This window comes from Oryctolagus cuniculus, chromosome 8, assembly GCF_051225735.1.
Source record: "Oryctolagus cuniculus isolate XC-2025 breed Fujian yellow rabbit chromosome 8, ASM5122573v1, whole genome shotgun sequence".
Classification (NCBI taxonomy): domain Eukaryota; kingdom Metazoa; phylum Chordata; class Mammalia; order Lagomorpha; family Leporidae; genus Oryctolagus; species Oryctolagus cuniculus.
The window spans coordinates 56,085,234-56,097,661 of record NC_142874.1 but is presented as its reverse complement, the minus strand read 5'-3'; the positions used below and the strand labels follow the sequence as shown (position 1 = coordinate 56,097,661).

Here is a 12,428-nt window from a genome sequence, read left to right as displayed (position 1 = left end):
CAGGATCCTGGCTTTGACCTGGCCCAGACCCAGCTATTGTGGCCATTGGAAGAGTGAACCAGATGGTGAAAGACCACTTTTGCTTTCTCTTTCTTTGCCCGTCTCTAAACTTTGCCTTTCAAATAAATAAATTAAATAAATCTTTTTAAAAAATATTTTACTTATTTATTTGACAGGTAGAGTTACAGACAGTGAGAAGCAGAGTCAGAGAGAGAGAGGTCTTCCATCCGTTGGTTCACTCCCAAAATGGCCGCAACAGCTGGAGGCTGTGCCAATCCAAAACCAGGAGTCTCCTCTGGGTCTCCCACATGGGTGCAGGGGCCCAAGGACTTGAGCCAACTTCTATTGCTTTCCTAGGCCATCAGCAAAAAGCTGGATTGGAAGAGAGGAAGCTGGGACTAAAAGCTGTGCCCAGAAAGGATGCTTGTTCCATAGGCGGAAGACTAACCTGCGCAACAGCGCTGGCCTCAATAAATAAATCTTAAACACACACACACACAGAGAGACAGAGAGAGAGAGAGAGAGATGGCTGAACCCTACCCCAGTTTCTGATTTGCATTTCCCCCAAATCTGTAGGTGATTCTGAGACAGCTGACCAGGAGAGCAACACTTTGAGAATGAATATCTTCTAATACCTAACATGAAGCGACCACTTTTACACCTTTCTGATACTAGTCTCAAAACCATTTTCCACACTCAGTGTTTTCCCCTTCAGAGGCTTCCCTTTTCAGCAAATAAGTGCAGGCTTTTTGGAAGAATGATAAAGGAATATGTCTACCTTTCTACATGATGGCAATAATATTTTTGTATATCATATACAGGAAGTACAGAAGTGTTCACAATAATGACTTTGCACTGCCCTGCTGTGAGTTCAAAGGAAGCTCAAGATCATGAGTATCTAATAAAGCCACAGCACAGATAATCCCATGAAATTAGAGGTGACGTGCTGTGAAGAACAGATGACCAGACAGTGCTGACATTGTGTGGCATCAAGAAGTACCCAGCACAAATGCAATATTATGTCTTCATTTAATGCGCTGGGAAAGTTGGGAAGTTACTGACCCTAATAATTTGATTCCATGTTACCGATACACATTACTTGCTTAACATAATCGCCTCTTCAGACTCTTTCCAGCTCAGGCAAGTTAAACCTTCAACTCCCTGCACAAAGGCGGATCGGTTTTAGCAGCAGTGCTTATCAGCCGTTATGGAGCCTTCACCCTGCTGGGTGCCACTAATGAAGACCTCAATATAATTTCTTCCAAGGTGAAATCACAGTTCAGAACCAGGGGGGAAGAAAAGGCACAGCCTGCCTCACTGCCCAGACCGGGTGTGTTTAGAACACGAAGACCCAACTCATTATGCCGAACAGCAACATCCCCTGATGAGAACAGGCAAACCCAGCCAGTCAGAGGCTGCCATTCATTATTCTGCTTGGAGCCTGACACTTCCCCTGCTCCCCAAAGTCTTATGCCTTGATGGGGGAATACATTGACCTCCAAATCCTGGCATCCTGATAGGAAAATAGCAGATGCTCCTGTGCCCCTGTGTGAGGAAGGTCCTATGGGATACTCTGTTAGCATCATCATATGCATTGCTAGTTGTGATTGATAAATGTTGGAGTCAAGCCGAGGAAATCACAAGGCTAGCTCAATGCAAAGAGTCTGAATAGCATAAAGCAAATGAAAGACTAATTCAGTTTCCTGGAAAGAAATGCTATATGTAAATGCCAAAGGGAGAGTAGAGAACCAGGAAAGTAGACCTGCAGTTTTTCTACCACTCACTGTATTATTTTCAACTTGAATCTTTTCAAATTTTATAATATCTCCAGATGAGGAATAAATTCTTTCTATGGAAGAAACACAGAGGGAGAGCAGGAGATAAAAAACTCTCAACTCCTTAAAAGCATATGATTAATATATATAAATCTTCCTCTAATAAAAAGGATTAGACTAGGGGACTTGCTATTAAGTGCAATGAAGTTGCCTGACCTGTCCAGGATAGGGAACACTATTACATCACACAACACTGCAAAACAGCAGAAACAAGTCTGAAAGTTGGGACCATGGCCCTCCAGCACAGAATGGAGCCTCCCAGCCCCACTCCTCCAAGTTGGCATCCCTACTTGTTCCCTGCCTAGATGTTATGGTCACTCAGGGAGATTTGCTAAATGAATCTTAGCCGAAGGGATCCTAAACATACCAACCTTCTAAGTTAGTTTCCCTTCTCTCTCAGTTTGTTAATAACAAAATCAGCAGCAGCAGCTGTTGCTATTGGGCTACTCTGTGCCCAGCTTTTATGAAGCACTTTCCTTATTGGTCCCATTTTATCACAGAAAAAAAATTTTGTGAATTAGAAACATCAAAGAAGATTATGGTGCAGCAGTTCCGACATTGCTTGGGACACCAATAGCCCATATAGAAGTGCCTGGGTTCAAGTCCTAGCTCCACTCCCAGTCCAGTTTCATGCTAATGAGCACCGTGGGAAGCAGCAAATGATGGCTTAAATACTTGCCTCCCTGTTAACCATGTGGGAGTCCTGGATTGAATTCCCAGCTCCTGGCTTCACCCTGGCCCAGACCTGGGTGTTGTGCATATTTTGGGAGTGAACCAGAGGATGCAAGACTCCGCGCTCTCTCTCTCCATCTCTCTCCCTCTCTCTCTCCCCCTCCCTCTCCCTCTCTGCCTTTCAAATAAATACACTTTTACTTTTTTAAATGATGTATTTATTTACTTGAAAATCAGAATTAGAGAGAGAGAGAAAGAGAAAAAGACATAGAGACAGAGATCTTCCATCTAGTGGTTAACTCCCCAGATGGCATCAATGATCAGGGCTGGGCCAGGCCAAATGCAGAAACCAGGGGCCATGTGGGTTTAGGGGCCCAAAGACTTGGGCCATGCTCCACTGCTTTCTCAGATGCATTAACAGGGAACTGGATCGGAAGTGGAGCAGCCAGGGCTTGAACCAGTGCCTATATGGGATGCTGGTGCTGCAGATGGTGGCTTAACTTAAAATTAAAAAAAGAAATGTCAGCACTACTTTACACATGAGGAGATAGAGTGTTCCAAAGTTTAAATAATTGTTCAAGGATATACTGGTCATAGGAAAAGCAGAATTCAGCTGCATTTTACACACACACACACACACACACACACTCTTACCTTGAAATCAGGGCATTTTAGTCACTAATGCATGTGAATGCCTAAACTCTATTCATTTTCAGGGAAATTATAATTATTAAATATAAAGTTTATTTGCAGCACTCTGGCCTCAGAATCAGCCCTTAAGGCATTTGGATCTGGCTAAAAAGCTCATGAGAGTATTTCAGACATGGAAAGCCAAGACACTGTGGCAAACACACACACACACACACACACAAAAAAAAAAAAAAAAAAAAAACCCTAAAAGATCTCTGTGAGTGAGAGAACTTCCACTTTGACTATAACCTTGTCTAAATAAGATCAGAGTTGGCAAACTCAAAAGGCTTCCATAGCCTTGGCAACTCATGACAAGAGCCTCGGGTGATTACTGACATCATAAACAAAAATGTCAATTGTTAAATCAACAACAGGAGTCATTGTGCACTTACTCCCTATGTAGGATCTCTGTCCTTAATATGTTATACTATGTGAATTAATGGTAGAACTAGTATTCAAACAGTACTTTATACTTATTATAAAACAGTGAAACATTGGAATAATGTGATGCAGAAAAATGATAAAAACCGTGAAACATTCCCTGCTTTGTACAAGGAATACGTTACTCATAAGAACTTTCAAATAAACTTGATATTTTTTTCTTTCTTTTTTTTAACTTTTATTTAATAAATATAAATTTCCAAAGTACAGCTTTTGGATTACAGTGGCTTTTTTCCCCCATAAAGAAAAAAATATAAAGTGTATTTGAAAGTCCTTATGAGTAACGTATTCCTTGTACAAAGCAGGGAAAATTCCATATTTTTTGATCATTTTTCTTTATCACATGATTCCAATGTCAAGTGATGGTTTTCACAAGGTTTCACTGTTTAAGAAACAGGCATTTTTATTATCCATTATTTAGAAAGAAACAGAGTCGTTCTTAAACTCTCCCAGATAAAGCTTCTAGAAAAAGAGTCAACCAAGCATACTTGTCTGAAATGGATCATTAGCAACTTTACTATCAACCAAATGTACTATATAGATATGGGGTGGGAGGGAGGATCACAGGGACTTAAAGTAAAAATGAGAGGCCTAATCTTGTAATGCACAATATACTCAGTGATTTCTCTCTAGTTAGACAAAATTAAGCCATGAGAATGGGAGTGGGTGCGGCAAAGCAACAACCAGCTTCTGTCCTTAGATTCTACTTCACTTTGACTAAGGGAAGAGGGCAGGGGCTCTCTTAGCCATTGTGGCATAAAGGGCATCATTTACAGAGGGGAGCAGATGACTGGTTCACAAGGGCTTCGCACCACATGGTTAACTCCTAGGTTTCAAGCATCAAAGAATAAGAGCAACTGGGTGAGCTGATAAAAGCTATTAGGCCATGCTAGAGCAATCTTTGTGGAGGCTTTAGATGCAGAGGGCAGATAAGCATGGTTAGGAACCCAAGATTAAGGTAAATGGCACAGGATAATAAAAGGAATTAGAGGATGAACCAGCACACCACTGGTGCTTCAAAGGCTCCTGTTACCTTATCCACCAGTCTCAAGTACAACAAAAGCTTTGTCTTTAAGCTGAATAAAATGACACATCAGTGAGTTCTACCCTTTCTCAAATATTTATACATAAAGGTTAAACAAAATATAAATTTATTGAAAAGAATCACTTAATCCTTAAGACCTTGTTCTCATATATGCTATTTTCAATTAAGAGACATAAATGTGTGAGATTCTGATGGTTTTATCAGTTGCAAATGACATTAAATCAAAAAGATCTGTGGGGAGCTGGGGTTGTGACACAGTGGGCTAAGCCACCTCTTGTGACACCACCAGCATTGCATATTGAAGTATAGGTTCCAGTCTTGGCTGTTCTACTTCCCATCCAGCTCCCTGCTAATGCACTTTGGAGCCAGATGATGATGGCCCAAGGACCCTTGCCACCACAGGGGAGACCCAGGTGGAATTTTTGGCTCATGGCTTTAGCCAGGTCTGGGCCAGTCCAGCTGTCATTTGGGAAGTGGACCAGCAGATGGAAGATTCTCTTTCTCTATCTCTCTGCCTTCCAAATAAATAAATCTTTTTTTTTTAAGTCTGTGGTAGTCTACTCTTCTTATAGGCTTTTAATTTTTATTTATTTTATTTACTCAGAGGAGAGCTGGTGAGACAGATCTCCCAACTACTGGTTCACTCCCCCAAATGCCTGCAATAGCTGTGGTTGGACCAGGCCCAAACCAGGAGCCCGTAACTCCTTCCAGCTCTCCCATGTGGGTGGCAAGGATCTAATTGATCCATTACCTGCTATCTCCCAGAGTATGCATCAATAGGAAGCTAGATTTAGGAGTTAAAGCCATAACTCAAACCCAGGCACTTAAATGTGGGACATCAGTATCCCAAAAGGCATCCTAACTGCTACACCAAAAACCCACTCCCTCTTAAAGGCTTACTTTAAATAGGCATCTTTAACCAGCCTGTGTCACACATGGGTAGTGTTTCTTTTATTTGAAATTGCTAAATGGAAGTCTCTGACACATCTTCAAATATATCCATTGTTAAGAGATAGAGCTCCCTGGGGCCGGAGCTGTGGCGCAGCAGGTTAACGCCCTGGCCTGAAGCGCCTGCATCCCATAAGGGCGCAGGTTCAAGACCCGGCTGCTCCACTTCCAATACAACTCTCTGCTATGGCCTAGGAGAGCAGTGGAGGATGGCCCGAGTCCTTGGACCCCTGCACCCGTGTGGGAGACCTGGAGTGGGCTCCTGGCTCCTGGCCTCGGATCGGCACAGCTCCAGCCATTGCAGCCAGTTGGAGAGTGAACCATCGGATGGGGGACCTCTCTCTCTGCCTCTCCTCTCTCTGTGTAACTCTTTCAAATAAATAAATAAATAAATAAGAGACCTCCCATGGCTGATGGCTTATATTTGCACCAGTCCTAGCAAATATATTTTATTTTATATTTAAATATATGCATGCCATTTGAAGTCATTTGTGGAATGGGCAGAATATGAACAAACAAGCAAACAAAATTCACAGCAGCTCACTGAAACGGGAGGTAATACCCTCGCCTTCTGAAGGAGGAAACCAAGGCTCACAGAGGCTATATGACATAACTAAGGCCACAACAGCAATAAGTGTGAGGGCGAGAATTTGACCCCAGCTCTTCCAGTTCTAAGTTCCACACATGATACATCCTGTCATGACATTGTGGCTGCTTCGTGTCTGCTTTAACCCTCCATACAAGTTCCCCAGGATTCTTATACACTAACAAATAAGTGTTCCAGTCTATATTAATGACATGATTATTAGAAGACCCATTGTTGCAGTGTGACATATTCTACGTCAGAGTTATTTTTCTGTGCACCTAATAGCACAAAAACAGCTAGCAAGTTAGACAGCAAGAGATGCATTTTCTAATGTGCCTTATAACTCCGATAAAACATCAAAAATGACTAGTGTTTCTAATACTCCATTTTGGTTAAAGTGACTCCTGCTATGACAACAGAATGAATAAAACCAGCTTGATTCTCAAGAGACAAAGAAATCTGAAGGTTAGAGGGATTTCTGAAACTCAGAACACATAAGTAATTTTCTAATTACTTATATTTAGAATATTCCAAGACTGTATTATAACTTGAACAAAATCTTCTGAGATTTGTGTCAGCCAAAATAGGTCTCACACAATCCCCTGTGCTGGCTCTACACAAAAGGACCAAAGAACTCAGCAATCCTGATGCAACTAAACTTGTCTTTGCTCAATGGTCTGGGCACAATGACAGTCAATTCTGTTAAAACCTTCTCTCCTGTGCTCTATTCTTCTACAGGAAATAGTGATGCTTCACATCTTCTGTTTAAAAAACATGAATATTTTAACACTCATATTAAGCATTCAGAAAAAAAAAAAAGGAGGAAGGAGAAAAAAATGAAACTTCAAGAAGGGCAAGAAAATGGCAAACTTCTTAATTTGTAAAATGACAAAAATAAAATGGAATTCAGGAGTTTTTCAAGGTTTTTTTTTTTTATTCTGCTGGCAAACTGGTAACTATTTGCTATATATAATTGAAATGCAACTGTGATTCATTTTAACATTAAGTATTTATAATTATATTAAGTTCCTTTTGATTGAAAGCACTTATTTTAGAATCAGGCTTGTTTCAGATTTTCATTATAGTGACCCTATAGAGACTTTGATAGCTTAGCTGTAGAACTGACCCAACAGCAACTTTTCTTTGATCCACCAACCTGCTTTGTGTTGAATTTCCGTTTATTACTAGACCTGTAAATTTTATCATACCCTCCAAGCTCCAGCCATGTATTGCAAACAAAAAAAAATGAATATATTTCAAAAAACTACCCATATTTTTTCGTTCATATGTTTTCTCTTCTTTCCATTTTTTCACAGTTTCCTGACTCTTACTGAGACTGGACTCTCTAGAGACCCTAGACATGGAACTGTTCTATCTGGCTATGTGATTTCTGACATTTTTAACAGGGAAAGAGGGATTGAATTACAAGTAACTTTTCTTGAAAGTTTTCCAGACTTGAAAAAAAAAATAGACTTTAGGTGACTAAAATCATGCCAATTTCTTTATGGGTTTTCAGTAGCAGGCCTAATTGTCATTTGGTACTGTGGCTATATCTCTAGTGATCCCCTATAAGTAGGAAGGGGCTATTAAAAGCATTTGAAAAGAAGTGAATTTGAGGAGAAATAATAAGTTGTGGGAAAGGCATAGGTTTTCAAGGAACGAATAATTGTACATGGAGAAGAAAACATTTAATAAGCCTGTTTGTGAAATTCTTGAAGGCTCATGGTTCATATTTTTTGCTTAATGGCAATTCTGAGCCAAGGCTGAACATAGTGATGTGACAAGCATATTGTCACATAAATGTACACAATGATCCCAATGATTTCTACTAGCATTAAATACCTGCCCTGTTCTTTTTTACTGAACCATGGCAAGGCTATCGGTATTTTTACTGAAACATTTTAAATTTCAATATCACCAATGTCTAATCTAAATCTCACCATTCTCCATTGTGAAACAGATGAAGAACAAAAAGGGAAGACAGAGAGACCTGTAGGGAGAGGGAAGAAATGAAGACACAGATTAAGACTGCAGAGCTGAAGTAGGCGCTTGGAAAAATGTACAGAGATCCACAAAAGAGGGTAAAAACTGCAGCGCAACGACAGAAAAAACCGCTTAAAGGATCACTTTTAATCAAGACCATATAGAAAAATAAACTAAAATGCAAACTTACAACTCAGAAACAGGGTAATGAGCATTCAGAAACATAAATATAAGCATTTTTATCCCATAAATATTTTTATCCCACCATTAGAGTAAATTCATGACTGAATCAAATTATTTGGCAAAATGTAGCTACAGAGTAAGTTTCCATTTGCTTGCATTTCACACAAACAAAAAATTTGCATTGTTTGCATCTCATTTTTTCTCATTTTCTAAAGATTTAAAGTATGTCTCCCATATATCTTACAGTTATCCATATTTATCATGGATAAACACAAACCTATTTGCAGGCAAATTCCAGTGTTCAGAAGCAAAATTGGTTTTGAATAAAATGCTGGCAATTAAATAATTAAGGAGACAAAACATTTAATCACAGTAAATTTCACATTAATGTCCAGTTCTTAATTTTGTTATATTATTTTTAAAATATGTATTTTTGAATGTCATTATTTTCCTCTGGACTTGTTCTGAATACACTGAGATACTGAAATATCTCTGTGTGAACTCTTTTATGCTAGTGTTTTGGTCTTGAAATTATAAAGACAGAAAGACAGAGACAGAGAGAGATCTTGCAGCTGCTGGTTCACTCCCACAAAGATGTGCAATAGCCAGGGGTAGACCAGGCCAAAGTCAGAAGTCTGGAATTCAGTGCAGGTCTTCCATATGGGTGGCAGGAACTCAAGCAGTTGAGCTGTCATTTGCTGCCTCCCAGGGTGCACACTGTGGAAGAATTCAGAGTAGAGAAAGGGCTTGAACCCAGGCACTCTGAAATGGGATGTGGGCGTGAGAAGCATTGTCTTAATTGCTGCACCAAATACCTGTCCTAAGAGTGTTTCAGAATTCAGATTTATGGCTAAGAAAATTAACTACCCACCAAAAAACTGCATTCCTCTATCCAAAGCACAAGCCATGCCTGAGAATCCACTACTCAGAGACATTTCTGAGACTGCGTAGTAGTTCTGTGGGGAATATGACTTAGTCTTCCCAACAAAATATGAGCAGTTGTGTCAACTTGACATCAAGGTGGTTAAGAAGCAGGTGGCCTTGTCACCCTTTTCCTAGTGGGGGTCAGTTGTAAAGGAACTGTAACATGACAAAGACACATTATGGTAGGAGTCCAGATCACAGAGGCAGCATGTGGAAGAAAGCCTACCAGCCAGTGAGTCACACAATAATGGGCTATTGTCATGACTTAAACTTTGGGTTGCTTAAAGCTACTGCAATGTTGTGCTTTATGTTTCAGTAGTTAGCACACCTCTAACTAAAAAAAAAAAATGAAGGGGGCTGGCACTGTGGCATAGTAGGCTAAGCCTCCGCCTGTGGAGCTGGCATCCCATAGGGTGCCGGTTCATGTCCCAGCTGCTCCTCTTTTGATCCCATTCTCTTTTTTATGGCCTGGGAAAGCAGTGGAAGATGGCCCAAGTGCTTGGGTCCCTGCACCCTTGTAGGAGACCCAGAAGAAGGTCCTGGCTTCGGATCAGCCCAGCTCCAGCCCATTGGGGCCATTTGGGGAGTGAACTAGCAGATGGAAGACCTTTCTCTCTGCCTGTCCCTCTCTCTGTCTGTAACTCTACCTCTCAAATAAACAAATAAAATCTTTAAAAAAAATTAAATGAATTATATAAAGACTCTTAGGTAGCTTTTAGTTAAAAGGGGTCACATTAAGTTTTATTCTATAGTATAATATTTTTATCAGAGGCCAAAATATGATCTAAAATATTTAAAGTAGTATCCCAAATTAAAATATCAAACAAAAACTAATTTTAATCTGGAAAAGCTGGGATAGAGAAAAATGAATTATTATTAAAACTTCCCAGAAACAAAGCAAAGATACCCCATTGTTCATTATTTTGAAATACAAAATCTTCTGTGCTTCTAAAAATTGCTACCAACACAGCAAAGATCAAAGCACAATTGCCCCCGTTTTGCCCAAGGACACATCTTAAGACACACAATGTTAAATAAATATACTCTTAAGCTAAGAACAAGGCACCTTAAAATAAATATACCACTTTGGCATGGTACATGGGAATAAAAGTTAAAATTCCTCCTCAGGCTGCAAACACATATCTCAGAAGGAACTGATAACACTTGTACTATAAACACATAAGCCAGGTCCAGTCTCATTTTTGATAGTTGCACGATAAGAAATGGAACAGGTAAACATGGAGACATTCAGTCATGACAAATGAACAACTATTTCTACCTTCAAAATTTGCCTCAAACATTTTTGGCCAATAATGGTCTAATGAACGGGAATCATTTTACTTCAGTGTCTGGTGGTCAACTAGACAAGTAGCTTTCAAATTGGGTGTATAATGGATAGGATTTTAGACTACATTGTTGTCAAACCATTTAAGTCTTTCACTAGTTTTATGTATTAAAACTCCATAAAACAAATGGTGTGCTCCAATGCTTTAAGATAGCTTTAAAACCACTGCTAAAGGCACCATAAGTCATTCCCTTACATCAAACTTTGCACCCTAAGCTGGCTTCCTAAAGTATAGTTTATGAAGACACATAAATTAGTTTTATAAAATGCACATATATGAATGAATATACAGGTATGCATGTAAATACCTATTTCATCCTATAAAGTAGAATATAGTTTTCCCCTGCAACAAATCCCTTTTTATACTCCTGGGATAATTAAGGAAAAAATAATTTCAGCAAATAAAGCTAACCCTGGTGAAAGAAGTATGAACTTGACAGGGGGTCCAGGACTGGATTTAGTCAAAGTGGCAAGTCCCATGCAGGACTGCAGAGGACATGACACAGCTCCTTAAGGGAGCAAACGGAAAGGTGAGGGAAAGAAAAAGAAAAGTAGACCTGATGGACTGAACACCCTGCCAGGGTAAAGAGATCATATGTCTGTGCCAAGAAATTGATGATGAAGACCCCTGGTTGGAAGCGTTGACAGCCCCCTGAAAAGGTCAGGAAGGCAGAACCTCCTACAATTCTCCCTCTCCTCTCCTCAGGCTGTCCATTTACAAAGATTCATATTCCCAGCAGAAATGGAAATGCTGTGATCTTTTCTCTTTGAGCTCAAAAGTTAAACTTTTTGAAAAATAATCTTTGGGGCCTTCATTTTATGTTTACTAATGTCTTTTATTAGGCAACAAAAATTCACGGGCAAACCTCTGTCTAGTGGTAATTTTCTCAAGGCAAATACGCTATCTCATGGCCCTGGGATTGCCTTCCCATGGGAATCAGAGGCAATATGTACCTTCAGCCACACCTTAGTTTTTCTTCTTTTCTATATTTTTCCTCAACTACATTCCTGAAATTCCCATGGTGAAGAACGCTCTCTCTATATGTAAATATACCATCCAAGATGAAAACTGGCTTTTGGCACCATCTTTTATGTGGTGTTTTTCCTTTGATATTTGCTTTATTTTAATTCATAGAATTATGAAAATGTCTCTGGACTCCAATCTGAAGGCTGGGTCTATTCATGTCTCTATGAGTGGTGGAAACACAAGAGACCACTAGTTACCTCTGAGCTTCCTCATCAGCTGAAGAGGGTGTTAAATTAGTGAACTGTAAAGTCCATTCCTTTGAAAACTTATTATTCAATAATGTTAGCATATAAAGTTAATCCACAAGATTTTTAAAAACAGAATTCTTTGAAAACTTGTTTGAGCATTTACTCGTATATCAGATCAACCTAAGGCAATTTCTTCCTTTGCTTTGTTCTGTCATTCAGAGTAGAGAATAAGAGGCTAACATTATAATCTCTTCTCCTGTCTTTTGGAGACATGATTCTCTCCTTAACCAGGAATACAGTGCTCAAAGCACAATCCATTGCTCTAACTTCAAAGTGTCAGCATGGCTGAAAAAAAAAAAAACCAGGATGATTTCAGAAGATCATTTAAGGGATGGAAGTTCTGTCCCCACCACAAAAGTCTAAAAAAGTTTCACATGGAGATCTCTGGAAGGCCACATGCATAGATCATATTATCATACACATGTGTGAAATATCTTCATAAATCACTATAATATTATGCACCTTTAGTGTATGCATCTTTATTACAAAAAAAGTTTAAAT

General features: G+C 39.5%; 1 protein-coding gene across 3 annotated transcripts in view; it reads right to left on the bottom strand.

The window, feature by feature from the left end:
* SLC7A11 (solute carrier family 7 member 11) overlaps positions 1-12,428 on the bottom strand; it is a 105,532-nt gene that overhangs the window by 19,125 nt on the left and 73,979 nt on the right. The window contains exon 7 of one of the 3 annotated variants that reach the window (XM_089302477.1): positions 8,327-9,100. The exons of the other annotated variants lie outside the window; for them this stretch is intronic. Within the exon in view, the coding sequence (XP_089158603.1) occupies positions 8,890-9,100 (211 nt within the window). The 3' untranslated portion in view covers positions 8,327-8,889. Of the gene's footprint in view, positions 1-8,326; positions 9,101-12,428 lie in introns of those variants that run through there. 3 annotated transcript variants of the gene reach the window in all.